The 25,988-nt window shown below is 46.3% G+C and overlaps 1 protein-coding gene across 5 annotated transcripts in view; it reads right to left on the reverse strand.

Moving 5' to 3' along the window:
* The window catches only part of ATXN1 (ataxin 1), a 758,516-nt gene that overhangs the window by 93,403 nt on the left and 639,125 nt on the right, over window positions 1–25,988 (reverse strand). For 4 of the 5 annotated variants that reach the window (XM_029590698.1, XM_029590697.1, XM_029590701.1 and 1 more), the window contains one exon: window positions 2,340–4,378. In XM_029590698.1, the coding sequence (XP_029446558.1) occupies window positions 2,340–4,211 (1,872 nt within the window). In that variant the 5' untranslated portion in view covers window positions 4,212–4,378. Of the gene's footprint in view, window positions 1–2,339; window positions 4,379–12,960; window positions 13,073–25,988 lie in introns of those variants that run through there. The other variant, XM_029590700.1, reaches the window with a different exon arrangement.

Raw genomic sequence — 25,988 nt, forward strand, 5'->3', positions numbered from 1 at the left:
TGCTGGGAATGAGCGTCCAAGGGGTGATCAGGATCTGTATCAGCGAGTACAAGTGTGGATTTGCACCACCCTGAAGGATGGTGCAAATTTGTGTTTGTGTAAACTATGTGCGTATATTTTTAAAAACAACTGCATGCACATGGTTGTCTCTCCCACCCCCCTTCTCCTGACCTAACCCTGCCTTCTGGAATGCCCATTTTTTGATTGCTTACATTTAGTTGCTCAGCTGAGGACCCCTGTAATTCCCACTGATCTAACCAGCTAACCTCTTAGCTAGCCAGCTAGATTCTTCTGAAAATGATCTTCCTAATGTCTGTACAGCACTGCATACTGACCACATTATAAAAACCTAATACTAACTAATTGCACCACACATCGTGTAGATGCACTTTATGCATGACCTGATGGCTTCATATCATGGATCAGCTGGTTCTGATTTTGTCTTAGGGCATCCTATGGACTTGAAGCTTTAATTCCTCTAAGACAAAAGAGACTACAGGCCCACAGAAGCAATGGGTCAACACCAGGGACTGATTCAGGCTGTCCATGATGGCATGGAGTCTTCCAGTAATAGAATCCACCACACCCTCCCATTGCACAATTTTGAAATCCGGGATACATGCAGCCCTGTAACAAAAGACAGAGTTGCTGGTTTGATGACGCCAAGCCTTTGACGGAGCATTCTGAAAGCAAATTCAAGTCAGGAAACATTTACAATTCAACACAATAAAATGTATCCACATCATGTTTGTGCAAAACAAGTCTTTCAAGAAGATCTTTAAAAAACAAACAAACAAACAAACCCTCACACACACACACAAAACCCCCACCCAGAACAAAATGAAAAAAGGAGAAAAAGCTCCCAACAAAATTATATTTGGAGTGGTTGTCAGGATTGCAGCATCCCTTTTCTCTTGGAGAATGCAATACTTGACATATATTGAATGGCATTAGGGATAGAACTTAAAAATCAGTTGAAGCCCTGCAAAATATACTCCTGGGGGAATTCTGTACAAAAATAAATTAAAATTCTGTGCTCATAAACTTAAAATTCTGAAAAATTCTGCATACTTTTAAATTAATACAGAAAAAACTTTATTACTTAAAGATGCAGAATTTTAAATATTTTGAGCAGAATTTCACTAGAAATTCACTATAAGAGTGTCCCTTCCATTCTCTCTCCCTACTCCCCTGGCTACTTTGCCCTCTCAGGCTCCAACTCCTCCAGCTGCCTGCATCTCTCCCCTCCACCTCTAGGCTCAACCCCTGCCACTCTATCTCCACTCTCAAGAGTTTGATTCCTCTCTCAGTACTGCTCCTCACACAGGCTCCCTCTGTCCCTCTCTCTCTAAAACACAGGCTCCCTCCCCTCTCTCTAGTGCACATACACACCCCCTCATACAGGCTCACTCACATACACCGTCATATAGGCTCCCTCGCTCACACACATCCCCTCATACAGGGTCCCTCTCCCTTGCACACACACCCACACAGGCGCCCTTTCTCTCTCACGCATACACCCTCACACAGGTTATCTATGTCTCTGACTCACACACCCCTTCACACAGGCTCTCTCTCACACATACACAATCCCTTCGCACAGGCTCACTCTCTCACAAACAAACAAGCACCCTCACATACACACAATCCCTTTTTCATACACACCAGCTCCCAGTCTCTCACCCATATACATACTCCTTCACAATTTCCTCACCTAGGCTCCCCCTCTCTGGCACCTACACTCAAGGACCCCCCATGTTCTCTCTCACCCTCCATGCTCTCTCTCACACACACCCTCTTTCTCACACCCCCCACTCTCTCTCATACACACACATACACCACTCCACACACACTCACTCTCACCTTCACCGGGCCTTAATCTTCACCAGAGAGCGGGACGCGCTCCACTCCGGGCAAGCCAGGGCCTTCATCTTCGCTGTGAGAAATTCTGCACGGGGGGGGGGGGGGAATGGGGGGCAATTCTACACAAATTCTGCACTCCAGAGTAGCGCAGAAGTCTCCCAGGACTAAAAATGGTTTTCTAGTAAGAACTATCTCAGGAGGAGTAAGGAAAGAGGCTATGAAGAGGATAAACAGAAGAAAACTACCCCAGGAAAGTGAAAAAAAAGTAAACATTTTTGTAGTCATTTGACCACACTAGTTCAGTATAAGTGATGAGCAATACAATGTGAATTCATTTTTTTTCGGTCAGATGGTAAGAATTATTCTTATTACCACCACCACCACCAAACAGGCACCTTTACCTAACCTATGATAGATTACCACCATAGATAAAATATATGTGTTTCTGTACTTCAATTGCCCTGTCTTGTGCTTACCTGTGCTCGGTGTTCTCCAACTGCAAACTGTATCACAGCAACATCTGGGCTATGGCTGTCATCAATCCTCTCCACAGTGCTGGAGTCTATTTTCAGATCATTGCTAATTTCTGCACTCTGTATAAAGTCTTCAGTTTTTAAGTCCTCGACCTTCTTCAGCTCCCCGTTGGCCAGCTGAATGATTGACCCTTTCATGAAGTAAGGGGGCAGTGTAGGAGGAGTAGCCGTAGGAGAAGCTATGGATTGTACCACTGGGAGGTGGATCTGAGCCTGTACCACTGCTGCCTGGTAAGCTGGCTGGTTTGCAAGCGACTCAGCACTGAAGTTCTCGTTCTTAGGAATGGCCGTAGTGACAAATGTTTGAGGCACTGCTGCAAACTGAGGAGATGAAGTGACTAGAGAAGGTGCTACTCCTGTTGTTTCAACATCTGCATTGCCAACTGGTATAAGTAGGGATTGAGTGCCAGGTATCACCAGGTGCTGTGGCAGGTTTCCAGGATAGCCAATTGCTTGCTGTTGACTGCTGAGATAGCCTATCAATGGTTGCTGTGTACCCGCATAGAAGGCCGTGGCAGGGAGTCCAACAGAAAGTTGATCTGGTGCACTGTGGGTGGTTTGGATGACAGTGTGGGGAGACAGAGTAGCAACTGCTTTCACACTCTCATGGCATAAAGTCTGTTGTGGAGATAAACCATATGACCGGTGGGCTGTTTTACCTAAATGCAAGCCTCCCTTATTATGGACCGCTGAAGGAGAAGCTTCTCTGCTAATGTTCTGCTGAACCTCCATATCTGACGTAGGTGTGTTGCTGTTGGGCACTACCATTACAGAGGTCCTGATGCCTGAGGAATCCCGTGCACTGTACTCGGCAGGGCTTGGATGGACCATGACATGCCTCGTCTCGTAATGCTGGGGAGCTGCTTTATTATTGCCTGCTTTCAGCATGTGCGTGTCAGCGGATGGTGCTATGCTGTACCTCCTGCCTTTCTCCATCTCCCCGTTCAGCATTTCCTTTGCCTGAACTGCCTGCTGCCTGCTGCTCTCCGCCTTCTTCACGTGATCCCTTGCAATGAAATGGCCTCCGGAATCTGTATACTGCACAAGCACCTGGGAGGAGGGAGTGAGGGTGAGGGCATGTGGAATCACTGCTGGGAGAGAATGCACATGGACGGGGATGGTTGGGGGTGAGGGGGGTCTGAGTGCACTCTGCGGAGAACTAGAAATGTGAACATACTGGTTAGAATGAGGGGGTGGAGACCCTGCACTGAGTAATCCAGACGTCCTGACCACATGCTGCTCACCTTTAGGCTGCCTCATGTTGGCCAGCATAGAGGAATAAGCCTCCATGTGGGAGGGCTGGGATGGAGTGGGTGCGCCGGCAGCTGTGGAGGCCACTACCCCAGTTGAGGAATTGGAGGTCGAGGGAATCAGCTGCGTGGGGATGAATCCTGCGTACGATCCACTGTACTGGGGTCCAACAAACTGGAAAGTCTGTGGTAGATGAGTGTACTGCATGGGAGAGACAGGAGTCCCTGACTGAGACAGCACAGACTGGTAAACTGCCGGAAGCATTGTTGTTGCGGGGGCCGACCTAGGGGCACTAGGTGGCGAATAGTCCATCCCTGCAGATAGTGATTTATGTAAACCTATCCGATGTTGTAAGCCAGCCTCCACCGAAACTCCTATGGCCCCATGCTGGCTGCCCATGCTGCTCTGGCAGCTGGGTGTGCCGGGCAGCCATGCCAGGCTCTCTGTCCGGTGGTTTTCAGTGGTCAGTCCGATCGGCTTTTCCTCGGAAGGCCGACTGGTGGCAGGAAGCTCACGCTTCTTGGGCGGCAGGCTTTCGTTGCTCCGTTCTTGGTTGGATTTCATTTTGCGCTGTCCGCCCCCCGCCCACCACCCCCGCTCACTCACTGTCTGGCTGCTTCTGATTTCTGTCCGATAAATGGAAAATCACATTGGATTTCTGAAAGGGATCCAGAGACTTCATGAGGAATCATCTCCTTGTGAGCACTGTATTCCAACAGCTGCTGTGGATTCTGGAGCAAGTGACAAAAAAAAAAAAAAAGAAATAAAAAGATCAGGAATATGAAAAGAAAAAAAGAAAACCAGTACAAAACAGCAAAATTAAAAACAGACTTTTAATGCAGTGCCAGCCTCCAATAAATGATTCTAGCATGCCGGCCATGTCAGTTAACACATTGTGAAAATTATGAAGTCGTTACACAAATTAACTCTTCCAAGATTACAACTTGCTGTGGTTAACAAGACTCCACACTGTGGGAACCTTGCCTGTTAACACTGTTGTGTTTGGAGACAGAGGGCCTTCGAGCTTACAGCTCGAAGGCCCTCTGTCTCCAAAATATAATAACAGCAATGCTAAACACTGCAGAGCACTTTATATTTAACTTACACAATCATTATTGCCCAATTTATAAATAATACTGTAGGTTTATTTAGCAGTTTTGCCCAGAGCACTGCGTAGAAGACTGAACCCTCAGTAATGCCCGGCTGCAACTGGTACTCCTTCTAACCTCTCCCGGAAGTGCGGAGCGGCTGAATCACCCGCACCGGGATTTGACTCCAGGAAACCCATTAACCTCTAAACTTATATTCTCAAGATCTTGAATTGTTGAACAGAGCTTTGGTTTTTTTTCTTCCAACTGGTAATAAGGAGGGAAGGGAGTGGGGAAATGGGAAGAGACCTAATACACAGCAAAACAGAGATCTTAGAAACCAACCCTTAGTGTCGGATGGCATATCAGGGAATAATCACTGGAAATACACCAAAATCTTCCACAAGCAACTCTGAAACCCCCAAAAAGGGATGCAGTGCTGGCTGTGAGCGCCTTCAATACTCAACTCGTCATGGTGGTGCTTTCATTTAACGCCACTCCACCCGGCAAATGCACAGCAGTCAACTCTGCTCCTGAAGCCCAAGGGATGAGAGGGGGTAGATATAATGCAGTGATGCTTCCCGTTCTAACTCAGTCTCACCAAGCATGGCAAGGAGCTAGCTGGGATGTTAAGGAGCTTTCTGTTTTCCTACTCTCTGCCCCCCTACTTGGCTATTCCCACAGGCAAGGAACGTGCCCACTGATACTCTAGGTGGAAACTAAGTGTCCAGCCCCCATCAGAAGAGCAGTGTGTTAGTGAGGAAGCTTTCCCTTTACTAAAATATTCAAATTCTGGTGTCACCTCAGTAACAGTGACACAAACTCCCTCCACTGTCAGGCATTTTGCAAAGTAACACAAAATCCTACAAAGAAAAACATTCAGCATTGTGTATGTAGCAAACTTGACATACTATGCCAACACTAACATCCAGCAGCAACCCGATCTATGAACAGACGGCAATGCAAACATTGCAATGTGCCCTACAACACCAAAGCACCACCTACTGGGAGGTGGAAATGGGAAAACAGAACAAGTCGGACTACTGCAGATCCCTAAACAAACCACATGCTAGCAGAATCTCTCAGCTCCATCACACATGCAAAATACAGGCAGAGTCTCACCAAATACAGAATAAGTGACAAATCAGAAACAGAAACATGCAGACAAAAATTGAACTGGAAAGCCCCCAAGAAGCCAGATTCTGCATGCACTGCACCACTGCAAAAATAGAAATGCATTTCCTCTTGTGCTGTCCACAAAACAAAAATATCAGAGGTGCATATTTTCCAAAACTAAGAGAAAATCAATGACCTCCCACAAAGGAATGAGCAGGAAAAACTCAGTAAACTCTGGGGGAAATAGGAGAAACAGTAGCTAGTAGCTATAGTAGCAATATATATATATTTTTTTTTAACTTATTATGATTTAGTAACTGTCTTTTTGAAAGTAAACTTTCATACAAATATATGGCCTCCTACCTTCAGGCCAGAAATGTAATCCAAGCAGGGACAGGGCAGTCCAGCACCAGATCCTGGGAATTGTCCTTTCTATACCTTGTAATTTTTTATTCCTATTTTATAAATTTGCTCCCTTTCATTTTCGTCACTGGGGAGGGGGAAGAGGGGTCATTTCCAAAGTCATTTTGGCGGGTAAAACAGTGCGCTGTACCCGAAGGAATAGCTCTTATAAAAATGCTCGCCCAGTAGACACTGAGTGGAGCTGTTCTCGGGGAAGGAGATGGGGAAATGGTTTGGCCTTCTGTGCAGACTTTTAGGTAGGTCTTTGGCAGCATGTATAGAAACCCGACATGCCAATAAAGTTATCTGAATCCAGGTTTGGCAGCAGCAGACCGTGCAGCGACCCTGGATTCGCTTCCCATGGGCTCCTATTTCGCTGAGCCACAGCATCACAGCTGCCTGTGCACAAAGGGGCGAGCAGAGCGTGCTAGGGAGAGCCCAGTGAGAGAAATGCCTTCTTTAAAAAAAAAAAGAAAAAAAAAATCCTCCCTTGCCACACTTGTAAGAAAATCTCTTTGCACAGAACAGGGTTTTTCTATGGGTTTTGTCCTCATTTCTAAAACGGGGTTATTAATTAGAGGAGGTTGTGGTTGGAGCATGAACCTGGGGAGCCAGTGGGATGCGGCTTCCGATCCCTTCTACTGCTGCCTCTTTTATTTATTTAATTCCACCAATCCCGGAGGCTGGAGGGAGCTCTCAGCAAATCACAATTCCCAACACGTAAAATTACAGCACTGTTAAACAGCAGCAGGCAGGGTCCTCCCCGGCAGACAGCGAGCCCATAACCTAAGGAGGGCCGGCCGGCTGCCTGCTTTCAATGAGGCTAGCGCCCACGTCGTTGTCAGCCACTACTGCTCGCCCCAGGCTGCTTGCTTGGAGACCTAGCAGAAGGGCATTCCAGAGAACTGGCCCTGCTGTTTATTGACAGCCCTCTAACAGGTGGGGGAGACAGCCGGGCAGCTTCGGCAGTAGAGAGCAAAAGCAAACCTGGCCACCCCCCCAAAGAGCGGAGGGATCTAGGAATTTCTCTCTGTCCACGCCTCAACTTTCCCAACACTAACCGGGTAATAAGAACAGCCTTGTCTGCTCCTGGCCCCCTCCCTCAGTTTTGAGAGCTTTCCAAGAAAGGTGGCAAGTTGTTTTTTTTTTTAACACAGCTTGGGAGGGGGAGCTGGAAGGTGCTCTACAAATCCAAACAGGTGTCTCTTACAAGATAAATGACTTCGGCTTCAGCCAGTGAACCACAGAAGAGTCTTCTCGTCTCCATCTGGTGCTGCTCAAGTGCCAGCGCACCAACCTCTGCCCTTAACTTTTCGGAGCTCCAGCACCAAGCCTGCTGGCGCATTGGCACGCGCCCCTCCCCGGCTGTCCGGGTTCAGGGCACGGCAGGGGGATGGGTAAAGCCCAACAGCTGCTGAGAAGAGGCACCAAACGCATCTGGTCCCGTTTGAGCAGCAGTTGCTGTTGCCACCAGTGGCTTTGGGTTTTTTTTGTTTTTTTTATTGTTAGGATGAGTTTGACAAACATTACCACCCTGACTCCATAGTGCTAACAGGAAGCCTTCTGTCAGTGGCACAGCCATGGGGGGAAGGTTGTTTTGGGGTTGTTGTTTTTTTTCAGTCACATAAGCAGGCAGAAGGCGAGAAAGAGGGCGTTATTTGAAATGTCTGCTGTTTCAGTGACCTTAAGCATTTCTACATGGTGATGGTGGAGGTGGAGGGGGGGGGGGGGGGGGGAGGCACCACTGCCTTCTGTTCCCTGAAGCTGGCATTTCAAGAATGCAAAGGCACTCGAATATTAGGAACTCAGATTTTGAGGCTCTGGTTGATAGGCCTCTGGCTATCCTTCTCGCCTTCCTAAACCTGCTGCTACAAACTAATATTTTCTTACAGTGTTATTTTCTGACTTAGTCACTGGTACTTGGGCTATACTGCTGACACTGCTCAGTCAGTATTTGTTGATCTATTTATAGTAAGTCCTATTGCCAAGCTGTAATGTGATTTTTACTGATATCCTAATCTGGTTATACACCTTTTCTCATTGAGAAGCTGCAAATGACCTCTGTTTATACGCTGCTGTTCGAATACACTGTAATAGCTTTGAGGGAATGTCATATTCAAAAAAGCGGGTAATAAATCCAAATAAATAATTAAGATGATTTATATGTGTAACCATTCTTAATGCTAAATAAACATTTGAAAAAAAAAAAAAGAGGTATTGGTAAAGTACAGGATAAAGAATGGCAGAACAGCTTATGAACCAAATGTGATTTGGTGGCGCCTCTGGCCGCATTCTAAAGGGCTTTTGTTGTAATGAGGAAGCGATGACTGATTTGCTGGGCACCACACACCGAACGTGGCAAAGAAGCAGTGAGGAATGCACTAGCACATATGTATCAGACAGTGAGTAACGCGGGGTCTGAACCTGAGAAACACAACTGTCTGGCCTATTCCGGGAGGTCAACTTATCCAGCCAACTGCATTCTACTTAAGGCAAGAATCCAGCACTAGTTCAAAGGGTTTCCTGGCTGTGTTAAACTCAAATAACAGGGGTGCACAGTGCCTCTAAGCATTTAATAGGGGTTTGGAGGATCACTAAACACCTTAACTCTAGTTTAGTACAGTGCTAGCCCTTTAAATGCGGCACACAGCCATTTGTGTGTGTGCACACCCAGTATGTACTGCTAGAGCCATGCACAGCCCAACAAATTCATTTCAGATTTAAGTGTCTGATGCTGTACACAGTAAAACCAAATCAAAAAAAAAAAATGTATAGTGAACACCACCAACAGGCAGCATATAAAGTAAGATTGCATTTTCAAAGTAAGGCGGCAGCAGTCCCAGTACACACTGTTCAGGCTTCGTGTCACTCTTGTGGTTTGCGATGCTACCAGATTCCCTGCGGAGCTCAGACGTCGGGCTCCTTACAGAACACACGCTCGACCCTGTGCACTCTAGCCGGGGTGACCATGCAGGCCCCACCAAAATGAACATGGACTGCCCTGCCATGCTGCTATGGCCCAGCACCACACTTGCCTGGCTTCATACCCCACAGACATCTGTTCTTACCAGCAGCAACAGTGTTAACAGCTTGTTCTCCACTCTTAATCTGGTCAACCACTAAAACCCAACTCAAATCCCTATTTAAACAATTCAGTGACACTGGATATAACAATTTAAAGCAATGCTGGCTCAAATCCCAAACGCCTGGAATTATTAAACCTAGGAAAAGAGGAAACCTGCTTCCATATGTGAAGATATGGGGCTTTCCTAGTTGAGGGTGGGGTGCAGTTGAATGGGGCAAGGCGGGCAGGAGTCTGAGCTGCGCCTTTGGGTTATCCTGGGCTCTGTGCTCAATTTATAAGGGGCCAAGATGGAGCAGCGCTTACTGCGTAGTGCTTGCACCCACTGTTGCAGTGAGACATGGGGGAGTTTGCAGAGAGTTAGCTACACTTTGATCCCTGCAGCAGCAGCAGCAGCCTGTACACATCAGACATGTGCTGAAGTTTTTATTCAGCCAGGGCCCCGGGCACCCTGCCAAACCCTAGAATTCCTGGAAGAATTCAAGACTGAGAACTAATAGTTTGTAAAAAAGCCACCACCAAGGAATGAATTAATCCCACATGGAGTGTTCCCGGGAGGTAGGAATGTAGCTATTTTCATTAGAAAATTAAAATGTATTTCCATGAAGACTAACCTAGCAGACTTAAATAAATTAGATATTATTATTTCTGCATTTATGTGACACCGTAAACCAGGGCGCTTTACAACCAAATACATGCAACTGTGAAATATCTGAAAAGCTCCAACGAAACAAGCAATCTGATTGGCCAGCAAGCTTGCTCCGATGTCCAGCAGGATGAGCTGCAGCCGCTTGCTTGCTGGCAAATCAGTGGAAAGATTGCATTGTATTGATTTTTCTCACAGTTCTCATTTTCGGACCATAAAATGTGTTCTTCTTTTTGATCTTTAGCAATCTGTGTTGTAACAGCAGTTGTGCCACGCAGGGTGTTTGGATACACTGAATAACAGGCCTTTACTGGTCTTGATTTATGCACAAAAAAAAAATAGTTCCTACATTTTCATTTTGGGAAGGTGGGGGGAGGGGGAGACCTGGATGTTTTCAGGACTTCCAACTCAATCCAAACTGGGGCTGGGATCTGACATCATGAGCTTTCATTCACAACTAGCCAGGGATGCTTCCCCTATTTTATATTCTTTTCCTAACTCACTTAACCCAGTCATTACAGTGATGGGCCTGGGGCAGGGACCCAGCGCGAGTACTCCTCCTAGATCCCTGCAATCTTGGACCCTAAATCCAGCCAGCAAGTATGACCACTGCATAATGACTGTGTCCCTCCCCCTGTTGCCTGGAGGCTGTGAACGCTGCCTCCAGACATCTCCGGCTGGCCTGAGGGTCCTGGCCCAGGAACTGAATCCAGGTCCTCCGAACAGCACATGGAACTACCACTGAACCGAAGCAGCGTCTGTGTTTGCTGAAATAACGTCTCCACACCTGAGTCAGAATATATCCTACAGCTAATGCACAACTATCAAGTGCTCTGATTATGGCACATATTTGATGGTATTTTGTTTTAACATAATGATAACTTAACTGTTGCAGGCTGCTTTGGGTTGACAGTAACTAGCTATCAGACTGCCTTTTGTGATGTTATCAGCCACAAATAACTCTGCGGCATCAATCACATCTGAGGGGCCAGACATGGTCTGTTGCATCACTGCATTCCAATTCCAGAAGGGTGCTACAAGCTCTAAAAACAAGGAGGCTGATGTAATCCTTCCTGCACGCCTCTTTGAAAGGTTGCGCCCCAATACGTTTTTGTACACGAGGGTTACCGAGTCCGCAAAGACTGGCAAACGTGAAAACCGTCTTGGCAGCAAGGCTTCGGATTTTTCATAAAATACGCTGCGCTGCATGACAAAGATCGGTCTGGTGCCCTGAGACGTACATCGCTGCGCCAGACAGAGATCGAGCCATGCCCTGGCACGCAGCGTCATTCACATCTCCACACAAACAAGCAAACGGTGCCCGTCTTTCATTCGTTAGTGCTGCTCAAACGACCAACTCCTACCTTCCTTAGAACCCTTTGAAGCTGAGTTGCGGAGCACTGCAGAATGGGAAAGCTTTAAGAATGCCAACATGCTTTGTTTATCTATTAGAAATGCAGTTCCTCTTTTTGTGGACTATCAGGGCTATAAGTGAGGTCTTGGCAAGGGGGCCACCAAGGGGTTAGGGTGGAGCCAAAATGAGGGGCAAATACATTTAGGCTTATTTCTACCATATATGTTATAAAATGTATTTATTTAATTTGGATTTTTTAACTCTCTTTTTGAACTAAAATGTATATATCTTTAAATCAAAGTATAGTTAATTTAATTTTTTAAAATGTGTCAAATAGAACCAAATTTTAAACTATTTTAAAGCACAGAATTATTGTGGGGAGGTAGGGAGCACCACACGGACATCATAGTCCAGACACCAAGGTTTCCTGTTAGGATCCTGAAGGCCTACCTCCCAGGCATAGAAAGATACCGGTAGTAGCAGTGCCAGAAGAGGCAGCTTGGCACTGGCTGGCTGAGAGGCCTGGCGCATGTATGGCTGTACACAATCCACACACTCATCTGCCGTAAGAAGGAGGTGGCAAGCATCAGTTCCTCAGAGGCTTTGAATGATGCAACAGACGGGCCCAGGCAGCGGCAGAAGAGGAAGTGGCCCAAGGCACTGCCACTCACTTCCTCCTCCTTTTGACACAAGTTGGCAAAGTGGGGATCGGCAGAGAAAAGAGGGATGGTGAGAGCAGTGAGAACAGGCTGGGGGCGGGGGCAAGGTGAGAGGACTAAGAACTGAAGGGGGGGGGGGGGTGATGGGGTGAGATAGGGACTGGGGGAATGTGAGTGTGAGAGAGGATCAGTGGGAGGGGGTCGGCTATGGGGAAGTGATTGAAAAGGGACAGGCGCAGGAGGGTGGCTGAAAGGGAACTGGCATGGGGGGCAGCATGGAGAGGCAATAGGGGACTGGCAGGCTGTGTGTGGCACAGGAGAATGAGGGGTACAACAAAGAAAGAGAGGGAAGATCAGTGCGTGCGTGCGTAAGAGGGGAATCCCCCTTTCTTCTCCCAGTTTTGGATCCCCATCCTTCTTCCATTTTCCAGCCTTGGTTCTGGATCACCCCTTTGTCCATCCCCTATCTTCCCAATTCTCCCTCCCTGATCCTTCCCCTCTTCCCTCGCCTCCAAGATTCCCTCTGCTCCCCATCCCAGAAGTGCCATCTCCATTGCAATTCCACTTGCTTCCTTCTTTCCCTACCCCCAATCACTATGATCGCTTTTTCCACCCCCCCTCCCAAAAAAAAAAACCCCTAAATCAAGAACAATATATGGAGACAAATAAGAAAGGCTGTTAAAAATTTTTTTTAAAAAAGTTACATTATATAATATGCAAATATATGCAAATGTGAATCGTCACTGAACTTAGGACTTTGCAGTACAATATCTTCTAACTCCGGCTGCAGAATCTTCCCTTGACACAAGGGGCTGTGGCTGCAGACTAAAGAAAAGGACCCTCTCACACACAGTAGTGGGTTTTAAACATATGAAATAAAGCACCCTGGCAACTTGTGACAGGTAACCTGCATAGGCCAGCAGTTCTACTTTGCTGTGTAAACAGAGTCTCTGACTTTTCCCTCACCTGGTCTCAAATCCTGGAGAAAAGTTTGCAAGAGGAAGTCACCCAGCCTAACTTGAGCAATCATTTCTCTAATCCGGCCCTTCTAGTAATAGCGAGCATGCAAGCTATTTCCTTCCACACACCGTACACCAGCGAAACTGGCAAAGCAGGTGGTGGCAGCAGCCGCTGCTGCTGCTGCTGCTTTTGGGTGGAGGGGCAGGGGACCATTGCTGCCCTCGTCCTGTGGCTCGCACGGAGGCCTGCAGGGGGCCGTGCAGCATCAGGAAAGGCCAGAGCGGCTTCTGCGGCCTCCTCCCACCAGCACTCGGCAGCCGCCACGGTTTCTCCCTCCCTCTGCTGGCTTGGCTTCATTAACGTAATCAGGTATTCATTCAAAAAGATTTTCGGCTTGGCAGGTCGCCAGCAGCGTACGCACAAGGAGTGCAGTGAGCTACTCTGCCTCAAAATGAAGGTTTGGAATAATGCTTTTGTGATACTGATGAGGCATAAAAAAAAAAGGGCGGCTGAAGCTAGGATTCCTTGTCAGGCGCTGCATTACAGGAGAGCAGACCTCACATGCGTGCACAAAAGAAACTCCTGCCGCGCTGACAAGGACAAGACATGATCCAAAACAAAGAACGGGGACTGTGCAGGGGGGAGGCTTTGCTCCCCCTTTTGCATCTGTAAACCTTACAGGATGCACTGCTTCTCGTTCTCAAGTTTGCAAGCCGTGCCTTGCTGCAAGCTCTAGGACAGCACGCTGCTCGTCTGTAATGGGCCTGCTTCTAGATGCCCTCACTGGGAAGCACCAGGAAAAGGACTGCTGGTGCTGGCATCTAGCAATAACCACCCAATTCCTCCCCAGACCCGTGGAAACGCTTTGAGCAGGAACTCAAGCCTGTTTGAAGTTCGTCTTAATTTTTTCACACTGCCCCCAGATTCACTGGGGAAATCTGTCAAGGCTGAGACATCAGATTTTTCCAGAAATTCGATTAAATCCAGTGGAATTTCAATAGCTTTGGTTAACAAATGTGTCTTTCCACTCTCGCCCCCACTGCAAATCATTCAATGGATCTAGCACCTAATGAGTTTTTGTCCATCCCTGAGAGAAAGTATTAAGTAAGTGTGATTTGAGAAGGAGAGGAAAGAGATTTTGTAGTCAGTGCTTGAGCACTGGTTTCAGGCTTAGACTAGGCCTAACTCTCCCATACAAACTGTCTCTGGTGATTTGGCCTGTTATCACACACTTCTCCATTCTGGTTCCATGTCTGACCCTGACACACACACACACACACACAAAATCTGTGAGGGCAAAATAGCCGAATGGATAAAATAAGTGTGTGTACAAATAAAAGTGCGAGCAACTGTGATTTTGGAAGTCTCTCACACATTTAGGCATTTGGCAGAGAAAGTGACTTGGCCTGCTGCCTGCCTAAGTGCCCACTGCCCACACACTCATTCTGCATAGAGAAGTTTGTGCTATTACTGTGCTAGGGTGTGCCTGCTGTCCAGTTGCATTTTATATTTGTAAAACAGACAATGTGCAGTACTAATAATACTGTTTTTGTTACGAAAGAGAGAGCGTGCCTGATGCTAGTGGGGCCCCCAACAGACTACAGCAGGGCTGTGCTGCAGCTGATTATGAGTATGAAGCTCGCCCAAGGCTGACAGAGCATCTCTCTGAACCACATGCAGAACTCCCCCACAAGAGTCCTCCAGAAGTGCTTCTCTCCACGAGGTTTCAGGCTGGGTGCTCCTGCGCATCTCCTACCACCACCACCCCTGGCATTGGCAGGAAGTGCAGCGGGAGGACGATACGGTACCAAGAGGCAAGACACCGCCACAAGCTCTGCTTCCATCAGCATCTACCACTGCGCTCTGCCATGCCCACTGGCAGGGCCAGCTTGTAGCCTACGGCGATGCTGCCTGAAATGGGACATTTTGGCAAAGCCCCTCCTTACCCCTGACAGACGATAGCATCACACCACCTGCAGCGAAACACAAGAGAAGTCTGACCGCCACCGTCCGCTGGCATCTCAAAACAGTCCTACCCTCAGGCTGTTTGGTCAGCATGTGGTGACGGGTGTGGGAACACTTCCTCCTCTTGCCACTGAACCACCGGGTGCCACAAGCTGGGCCTGCCTGGTCCAGCCAGCAGCAGACAAAGGCATTGGTGAAACTGCCACTGGCCCCTCCTCCTCCTCACCCTTGCGGGCTTCTCTGTACTCCTCACTCATTCTACTTAGAATAAAAAATAAAAAAAAAATCCCAAACCCCAATCCCCACACACCCTCCTCCCCCCACAACACACAAACTGTAAAACAAAAATCTCAGCTTCTCTCTCTCTGTACTCTGCCTCGCTCCTAACTCAACCCCCCAAGCACATTGCTTTCAGACCAGAGCTGTGCCTGCCAGGAGCCCCTGAATCTCCTCGGGGCGCTGGAACTTGCCTACCGGTTTGTCAGATGTGAAAGTCCAACAATTTGGCAGACCTGATTCCGCTCTAAGGAATTTCCATTAATGCATTTCTTTTTTTTTTTTTTATTGTTTGTTGAAAGATTTGCGCATCTTTAGCTGTGGCCTCCCCTTTAAACCGAGCCCAAATGCAGGAAAGCCTGGGGCACAGAAAAAAGTAGAAACCCGCAGCAGATACAAATTCACCAGCAGGACCCTTGCATCTCTCTTATCAAGTGAGTTATTCATATGCTGAGGTTTAAAAAAAAAAAAATATATATATATATATATAAATAACACACGTGGAGGAAGGACGGGGGATCCAAAACTGAGAAAGGGAAGGAGGGTCCCTCTTGCAAATATGCTCACTAACACTAACTTGGCACTGGATGTCCCCTCTCTTTCTTTCCTGCACCCCCCATTCTCTCTCTGCTGCCCTCCATGTCAGTTCCCTTTCAGCCACCCTGCTGCGCCTGTCCCCTTTCAATCTCTTCCCCCTCTCTCCCTCCCACTGATCCTCTCTCACACTCACATTCCCCCAGTCCCTATCTCACCCCCCCTCGCCCTCCCTCAGTTCTTAGTCCTCTCACCTTGCCCCCGCCTATTCTCACTGCTCTCACCATCCCTCCCTTCCTCTGCCTGTACCCACACTGCCAACCTGCGACGAAAGGAGAAGGAGGGACGTGAGTGGCAGTGCCTCGGGCCACCTCCTCTTCTGCCGCTGCCTGGGCCTGATTGTTGCACGGGTTCGCGGGCGTCTGAGGAGCTGATGCTTGCCACCTCCCCACGGAATTACAACTGAACATTTCTCCCTGCCTGAGAAATAATTCCAGTCGTTTCCAAAACACATTTCCCTCCCGAATCTTCAAACTGCTGTGTCAGCGAGTGAATTATAATACTGTCTAAACTATATTTCACAGAAACACTCATTCCTCCCAACCTTCTCACCTCCCCTGTTTGAGTTACAGTGTGAGGGAAGGAAAGGAACGAGAGAGGAGGGTGTAGGATGTGGAAAATTTGACTAGACGCATTTCAGGCACTGCAATGAAAAACACATTTCACTAATAAAACGAAGTTACATACCACTTACTACAAAACACAGCACTAGCCTGCTGTTACCACAGAGACTACACACAAAAAGAGGACTCCGGTCTATGGAGGGGGGCTCTCTCTCGGTGCCATAACTTGGTGGTGGTGATCCAGAGGAGGGGAGACAGAATCCCTGCACATCTTCAAGGCAATTAGGACTTTTACGTTAAGAAATAAATTCCTTTCTGGCTCTAAAGCAGGAGATCAGAGCGCCAAAAACCTGGCTCGGCCATTACCAAAACAGCATCTCACTAATTCTGAACTAGCAGCAGCAGCAGCAGCAGCAGCAGCAGCATCCTTAACCCCCGTGGGCTCAGACATCTGAAGTGGCCAGAGGTATCTCAGCACGTTATCCTAAAGACCCATTCCTTACGCAGATACGTGACTCCTGAAGGAGTTTAGGCCTCTACCCATCAGACGAATATTCATTTTGTTCTATCAATGTTCTCAATATGTAAAAAGGCCCACTGCCAGCTCCTGTCCTGATCAGGCCTTTTGGCGTGCCTGTACGATGCCATTAGATCCACCCTCAATTTCATTTACTCTGAGCAAAACAGACTGCGCTGAAACAGTCTTCTTCACAGCAGCCTGCCTAGCAGGCCCAACATACTCCTGGGAGAGGGTAGTATAGCACTGTCATTTGAAGGAAATCCCTATAAAACTAATGAAAATAGTATTCCTTTTAACAATACTAGCTGGGATGTCATGGGTCCCTACCTGCTTCCAGTAAGAGGTTTAAACGTGCCTACTGTGGAACCAGAGGGACTTCTAATCTATCTTCAGTCCCACGGGTCCCCCACTCATTCCCAAGGCACGTCACTCACGAGAACTGTCCTTTCTGTGCACACCAGCCTCACAGATCTCCTGCACACCAATAACCTTGTACTACCAGCAAACTCACCCCTTTTGTAAAAATGCAATCTTCTGCCGCGATACGGTGGCCTGCTGATGATGTGAAGGTCTTGAAAGAGTAAACAACATAGTTTAGCCAAAAATTGTTTATTCAAAAAGAAACCAAAAAAGAAGGGCAGACGTTTGAAGCAGCTGCCTGCTATAGCCTTCTCTCTAAAAAATGGCACCATGGTGAAAGCACTCAATAATGTCACGCGAGCGCTAGCTGCCGCCAAGAAGAAGAGACTGAGCCGGGGGTTGGGGAGATCCCACTGCTGAGTATGACAGAGCAAGCCCAGGGTGAGTGGATCCTCTCCACATGACTCCTGTTGAGAAATAGAGCCGGACAGAGATCACAGGTTACTCTCCCCATAGCCCCCACTGAAGAGCAAACAAGAAGCCTGGAACTGTGAGAAGAGCAAGTCCATGACAATCCTTCCCGGGGGTGAGTAGGAAATCGCAAGCAAGGGTCCCCCTTTTTTTTTTTTTTTTTTTTTTTTTAAACTTTCACAATTTTATTGCAAGTTTTGACTTGTTTAATAAAGCAAAGTCTGCTGCTGGATGGATGTGAGCTCTTGCAGAAGTCCTAGCTAGGGTACATGGTAGATCTCAGTGAGCTGAAGTAGGCCTGTCTATTGGCTGTGGATGGCGGAACACATCGTGGGCTGCAGAGAAGCTGTTAGAGATGTGGGCCAGCAGGCAGGCAGGGGGGCAGCACAGATACCGGAAAGCAGGTATCAAGTGCCAGAAGGAGTTCTGCCGAGTGGCCCACTGTCATGCTGGCACAAGGGTGCCTCCATTTCTATTATGCATTTGTGGCGCTACCATATGTAACCAGGGCTGGTGGAAGCCCTAGACAAATTAAGCGGCCACAGGTTTGGGGGTAGTTGCCTAGTTCTTCCATCAGCCCTGCTCAGATGTGGTCTTAAGGAGCACGGCAAGACAGACACAGGACCGTGGGCTTTGTGCCTCCTACTTCCGGGCTGCATGGACCATAAAAAGAAGTGGAGTCCCATGGTTCCTCGCAGACAGGAAGTAGGAGGAGGCCTAATCACCATGGCTGATAGGAGCAGAAGGCACTTGTATCGACTCCATAGGGCCAGAATAAAGGTCTGGCCTTCAGGCAGCAGAGCAATGTAGGCCGGGGGGCGCGGTTGAAGAAACAAGGAGCAGCATCTGCAGGCATACGGGACTGTACATGAAGGAGCGGGAGCAGCAATGGTAGGCTGCACCGGGGTGAAGGAGCAGGAGTAGTGTTGGTTGGGCATTAACAACAGAGAGGAAGAGCAGCATCTGCAGCACAGGGCATGAAGGTGCAGGAACAGTGTTGACTGGGCCCCTGCAGCTGAAGAGAAGAGGAACAGTCTTAGCAGGCACTTGGGGAGGAGAAGGCACAGTGTCTGCCCACAAAGAGGAGGCTGCTGCAGCCGAGAGAAAGTGTGTGTGTGTGTGAGAAATTATGTGGGAGAGAAAGAGAGAGCATTTGTGTGTAAAAAAGCATGTGAGAGAGAAGGAGAGTATGTGTGTGTGTATCATAGAGCATGAGAAGGAGAGTATGTGTATGTGTCATAGAGCATGTGTGTGTGTGAGAAAGAGAGCATGTGTATGTGTGTGTGTGTACGATCATGTGTGAGAAAGAGAACATGTGAGTGTGTGTGTTTGGGCACCCCAACCATTAATCAACGTCAATCTCAATGTAACTGGAGATCAAAGTTTCCTGGTATAGAGTGCAAGAGATTTTTTTAATCCTTATAATTGGGCGTTATTTTGATATGTCTGCTGTTTTGAAGTATTTTATTGCTGTTTGGGTAATTAAAAAAAATTTGTATACGAGTTTTTAATTATTGGATGTTATTCTGTTTGTCAGCTATTTTGAAATATTCTGTCTTGTTGCAGTTTCCAGTTCAATTTTTGTCTGCACATTTCTATTTACTTTATGGTCTGGTGAGATATTCTGCTAGCATATAGTTTTGACGCAGGGCTCTATTGCAGCTCAAATTATTCTTCTTTTCTAATAGGAGATGTATTGGTGTTTTTGGCCTGGTGTAATATGTACAGTGTTGCATTTTCATAGGGAAGATTGCTACTGTGAGTATCAGCAGTTAGTGCCATTTTGGGATGGGAGGTTTACTATATTTTAAGTTTAATTCAGTTAACTCTTGGCTTTCTGAGGGCGACGCCTACACCGAATTCATGCATTACAATAAGCCTAATACCAAATGGGCTCAAAGTCTCTTGTTTGCATGATTTTCTTGATGGCAAAAGAGTAGTGCATGTAAATATAATATAGATGTTGTTGAAAGTGATATTTTTACCTCAGAATGTCACTTTTCATGTATAATCGGTGGTGGGGGTGAGGGAGGGAGAGGAAACACAAAACTGTAAGCTTTGCCTAGGGTGCCTAAAACAAGGACTGAATTCCTCATCCGTCCATCCCCCAATTCTCTAATCTTACAGTAAGCATGTCTGGAGGATGTAAATCTTTTTTGGCTCAGGCAGTTGTCCCTGAAATGTCATGCTGTGCTATACTATTAGTCATAGGAGTTTCATTAACCAGGGATGAGTGAACTCTAGGCACCGGGGTTCCAAGTGTCAGGACTGAATCAAAATCTAAGTATAACATAGATGAGGATTCCGAGGGCTTTTTATCAGGGGGTACATGCCGGGACAGAGAAGGAAGCAATTCCTGTTGTTAAAAGAGTACCAGCACTTTTTCCTCCGCCTACAACATGCATGTAATGTGCTGTCTCGATTGTTCTGTTTTCTCCTTAGAAGGTGTATTGGTGTACTATTTGCAATGCTGTCATTTTATAGGCTCTGTGGCCAGTTGCAGAGGGTGGGGACCTAGGTGGTTGCTCCTTCCCATCCAACTCCCAAGGAAGGCTGTGCATATGAGTACTGGCACCTTTTTTTTTCCAGAGGAAAAAAGCACTGGGTGTCACTATGCGTAATGGCCCGTATCAGTATCTTTGGGTTTTGCTGACTGTGGTTAACAACAAACCACTGGAGATCTACTTCTGCAGCTTCCTGATGTCAGCAAAACCCAGAGACACTCGATACAAGCACAATGTATATCTCTGCCCATCCATTACATTTCAGTCGTGAGACACTACACAAAATACTCTCACCTTAAAGACAAAACTAAAAGCTAAGCATTAACACCATAGTTTTTTTTTTCCTCTTAGAAATACTCATTCAGCAAGCCAAAAAAGCAAGATTAGTCCTTTTAGATGGTGGCAGCAAGGACCGGCCCCATGGGATCTGGGTTCAAAGTTTGAGCCTGGCTTCTGCTCCTTGGCCCAGGCCGGGCCTGGGGATGCTGTAGAGGTAGCACTCAAAATCCCGAGAGAGGGGAATCTGGGTCACAACAACACAACGACAATGCCTTGAGGCGCATGGGTTCTGGGTTCTGAAAGGAGCTGCAGGCTTAGATGGGAAGGGAAAGAGAGAGAGAGGATTAGAAATGGATGAAAATCCTGGGTAGCTGTGAATGAAGACTCGTGGCACTGCAGGCCTATGAAAGTCTACTTCAGACTAAGCTGGAAGCCTAAGGGAGGAGGACCCCTGCCTGGTCTAAAAACCAAAAAGAACAGATAGGAAAAGACGGGGATCTGAAATGTACTTGTATCAAAAAATAAAGAAAGGGTTTTCTGACTGCATTTCTCCCAAGAGTCAGACATGTTTCTTTTTTTTTTTTTTTTCCCTGCATGTCCCCATTCTGTCTATGTGTCATCATTCCTGTTCACCGGCAAAATGCGCAGCTCGCCTAATGCTGGAAAAGTGGCAGCTCCAAGCCAATACAGAAACCTATTTGCATTCCATGCACACCATTTTGTGCCAATAAAAAATGTTTTCTGGCTACGAGAACTTGCAACAGGCATTCACTGCAACTTCCTATGAATGACGGCCTCTTATTTTCAAAAACTATAATTCTGTGCACACTATAAACATGTCAGTCTGGTCAGATAAACAACAGGCGGCCCACCTGAAAACGGGCGGCATGTCATCTCAACCCTCAGTCCTTGGAAATTGTTGTGTCTGAGAATAATGTCTTTTTGGATTATTGATTTCAAAATATTTTGTTACGTGCACAGCGAGTTACAATAATACGGAAAAAAAAATTATAAATATCTGTCCCACATTTACAATTAGCAAACATAATTCAATTAAATTAACATGAACAAACAAAGCCCAATAAACCACGGTAACCAGGACTAATCAAACAAAAAATAAATGTAAAAAGCTTGTAAAAATAACAATGCTTGTACGAGTTTACGAAAAACATCAGACCTTGAGTAAGCTGCAAATCTTTAGGCAATTGGTTTTAAATAATAGGAGCTAATACAGAAAAAGTCCTTTGACGAATCGACATCAGTCGAACTTCCCTTCATTGCAGGGACCACTAGAAACAAGCTCTCACCCTGAGAACACAGTGAGAAAGCTTATCCTGCAGGTAACCTGGGCCAGTGCTTCTCTCTGCCTTAAATAGGAAGCAGCAAATCTTGAACCTCAGCTCAGCTACTCACTGGCAGCCAGTGCAGGTCTTTCAGCACTGGGGACATTTCTGCCTCTCTCTCTTTCTGTTGCTATCTAGCTTTCTTTTCTTCCTCACGGGTCTCATTTTTTCCCTCGCACAGAATTCCTTGTAGGTTGTAATACCATTTATTTGATTAATAGAGAATTATCTAAAGGTGGTGTCAGGCATGAGTTTTTGACTATGTGTCCTTTTTACTAAAATGTATGATTTCTGAAAGGGCCAAATATGGTCTGGAAAGCTCATATACAGTACATCACATGCTTTATCCTTATGTTACAGCTGTCACAATCTGGTAAGATGCTCTCTCTTTCTCATCTGTAACATTTATCCTTGTTGATCAGCAGGGCCAACTTTAGAGATAGCAGCACCCTATGCAAAAGTCAAAAATGGCAGCCCTCTCCCTACGCAATCCCCTCCCACTGGCAGAAGAGCAGCAATTCTAACCTGCATCTGCCTCCTCCTCATCCATAGGAGGCTGGATCTGCATTTAACCAATATCTGAGGAGGGCTATTGGAGAGAACTGGATACTTAGGTATGAGAAGAATCAAATCATGAAGCACAAAGAGAGAATTTAAAGGGGAATTTTAAACCAGTGTGGATGGCATCCTCTCGGTATAATTTACAAACACACAAATATCTATCAATAATTTCCTGAAAGTCATATGCATCTCAAAGGAAGATGGAAGCCCATCTACCTACATTTCTACAGGAATACTCCAACCAGTCCATGATTGCTTCAGTACTGCCTTGTTGCATAAGCGATTAATATATTTTAATAACGATATTACTTGTAAAGTCTTAGAATCTAATTCAAACACTTGAATAAAATAGCACCCTGTTAAATTAAGCTTGAAAGAGGCTAAGTTTGAACCTTTGCCCTGGGTGCATACCACTCTGCAGGAAGGGAGAAAGTCAGCAAAGGCAGAATCAGCCAATCTGATTGCCAAACTGCCTTTCAAAACTTAGTACTTCCCCTTCTATGATGCAGGAGATAAAAGCCAGAGGCAAAGTTTTGAACCTGGGCATGTTCAAGATGGAATAAGCCCTGAGTGCATAATGTACTGTGTGCAGTTGATAGGGAGATCAATAATTCACCTTGATTCAGACCTTTACAGTACAGTACTATGAACAAAGTATGGTTGCCATATAGGTCCACTCTGATGTGTACAAAGAAAGGTCAGTAAACGAGGATGATACAATTGGGAAGGAAATGCAGCTCTCAAAGGTTGATCACAACTATATTAGGCTGATGCAATAAGGCTGCGGGAAAACGGGTGCTCGGTGTTGAGCGCCCACTTTCCCAATGCGTGCCCAGCCACCTCTCCTGGGCACGCAATACTGTATTTAAATGAGAGGTCATGCTAAAAAGCAGCGGAAGCCCAGGAGAGGTCGCTGTCAGTGGGTTTGGAAAACAAACTCTCGCAAAATTGAGCGTTTGTTTTCCTAACCTGACCCACTGGCACACCTTTTTTTTTTTTTTTTTAACCTTTTGGTTCCTCCAACTTAATATTGCCAAGATATTAAGTCAGATGATGTAAAGAAAAGCAGTATTTTCTGCTTTTCTGGCGAATAGCAAATGACCTTATTAACATGCATTTGCAAGTGATGAACGCTATTAGTTATTTTCTTTTTGGGGGGGGGGGGGTGGTTTGGATGTGCATTTTGGACATGCTAAACCCCTTATTGTTTAAGGCCCGTCCAACCCGGGTTAAACAGTGCGCTCAGCTGAGCGCACTTTACTGTATCGGCCTATAAGTTAGTAAAGAGCTGAATCTAAGTTGAATATTGGTCTACATTTCAGCTGCTGAGGGGCCATTAATGCACCCAGCTTTCTCTCTCTTTCTCTCCTTTTCTTCCGTGTTCATCTCTCACGCCTCTCTAGTTTGATTAAGCATGCATGTACTTGCTTGTTGGCTGCACACGTATTGTTTGTAGAATTTTCATCCTGTCCAGATTCACTTTTTCACTTGTATTTGATTACAACTTTTCTCAGCCGCTGTGTACCATCAAAATGTCAATAAACTATATGTGAAACGTTACTACCTACAACATGTCTGATTCATAATACAGACCAAACACTACGTAGGGTCCATGCCCCCAGCAAAATTTCCAAACCAGAAGGTTTGTGAATGACAAGTTATTTTAAAGCAACACATTACCCGATTCCCTGCGTCCAGAGGGACAGTTAATACCAGAAAACTCAGGATACAGCCACGCTTTTCCTAGACGAAGAGCACAGCCATGATGTTGAAACCGAAAAACATGAATCAGAGAGAAAACTAGCAGGGCAAACACAAGAATTCAGGTGTAGCTAATTTTTTCCATCTTCTTAAGCCCATGCAAGACTGAGACAATTTAAACCACACTAAACCTACTCGAAGGCAGAACACAGAAGGGAAGTGAAATAACCTTTGCTTCTGAAACAAATACCACATTTGAAAATCACTATGGTCTCCTCTTGAGTATGCCTGATTCATTTTGAGGGGGAAGGAGGCAGCATGGCAATCTGAAACTGAAGGGAAGCATTAGCAGTACCTCCCACACATGGTATGCAGCTCTCTTTCCCTATTCCCAAACACAGTGACCTCAGACTTGGGTTCACAAATGACTTGCAGCTCGGTGGCCTGGTGCATGGGAAGCACAGCATCTGAATGCACTTCCATACAGGTCACTGGGTGAGCAAGGGTCGCTCCCACTGTAGCAGCCAGACAGGTCGCCAGGCGGCGGCACCCTCCTGGGGAACTGTGTACGGTGGCAACCCATGCCGACCTGTGTACTGCCCGTTTCAGGTCACCGGGGGGGGGGGCAATTTTACAACGATGTGCGTACAGATCAGCGCCCTCTCGTGCAAATCCCATGCTAATTAGGGCATTACCTGTTACCTCCTCCCCCCAAATGCACAGAGGTGCCCTGGCTTGCCTTGCTCTTTTCTTAGCGCTGGAAAATTAACTCCTAGTCCGAGGTGACACAAGGTTTCTAGGGCTAATGTTTGTCCATGGGCGGAAACTGGAGTGTCGGTGCTGGGACCTGTAGTCAGGTCTTTATGCTTAGAAAACATGCTTTGTGTGCACATAGCTTTTTTCTGCACATTAAATATCATTTATGTGCCCAAAGAATGCTTTCTAAACTAAAAGCATTTTAGTAAGCATTAATCATATTTTCTGCACATGAAAAACTTATTTTACAAAAGTGTTTGTTTTTTGTGTGCATAAATCCTGTGTCCAACAGACTCCTTTATCCCACCGGAGTTAAAATGTGCATAGACTGAGCGCACATTTGAACTGGAGTTTGTGGGCTTTTAACATCTGATGCATTAACATACCATTTGCATACTACATTGGGCATTACATTTTTTTTTACCCTGCAAATTTTAAAAAACTGCAGTGAATTTCAATATACAACATACAGCTTTTAATGTGTTCTTTTTTACATCAGGCCCACAGTCTGAGCCTACAAGAGCGGAAAGCAGGAAAGTTCTCAGCTATATTTATAGCCATGTACATATTTTTTTGGTTAAGTTTGCTGTGCTACAAATGTATTATTTTGCATGCATACACCCACATCTTTGCTTTTCCATTTTTTAAATCCTGAAAGCAGCCTGGAGAGGGAAAAAAAATGAGAGCGACTGATCCAGGGGCAGATTGTTTTACAAATATGGTCTAGGGCAGATTGTAGTGCAAGATAATATGATAAAAAGTATGCATAATGTCCCAAAACGAAGCATAAACAAATCTGCTAAAAGTACACAGCAGCACTTTCAGTTATAAATGGTAGTTCTTTTCCCGAGCCAATTCTGCATTTTAGACGTACTAAAACACAAGACTGTGCCCAGCATCCTCAGCAGCCTCAGACCCCCATATGGTGAAAGATCAGAAACTGCAGGGTGAACCTGGAGGCCAGGGATGTCCCGCTCCCCTGTGGGACACCAGGGACCGCATCCGAGACAGAGATGGCCAAAATAATTGTAAACATGGCCAGTCATCATGATCTGGGTTTGAGACTTCATTACTCACTTTTCCAAACCTTAGCTCAAGGCAAATTACAACCAGGTTCGGTTTGTTGGTTTATTTATTTAAT

Source organism: Rhinatrema bivittatum, chromosome 2, assembly GCF_901001135.1.
Source record: "Rhinatrema bivittatum chromosome 2, aRhiBiv1.1, whole genome shotgun sequence".
NCBI classification, from domain to species: domain Eukaryota; kingdom Metazoa; phylum Chordata; class Amphibia; order Gymnophiona; family Rhinatrematidae; genus Rhinatrema; species Rhinatrema bivittatum.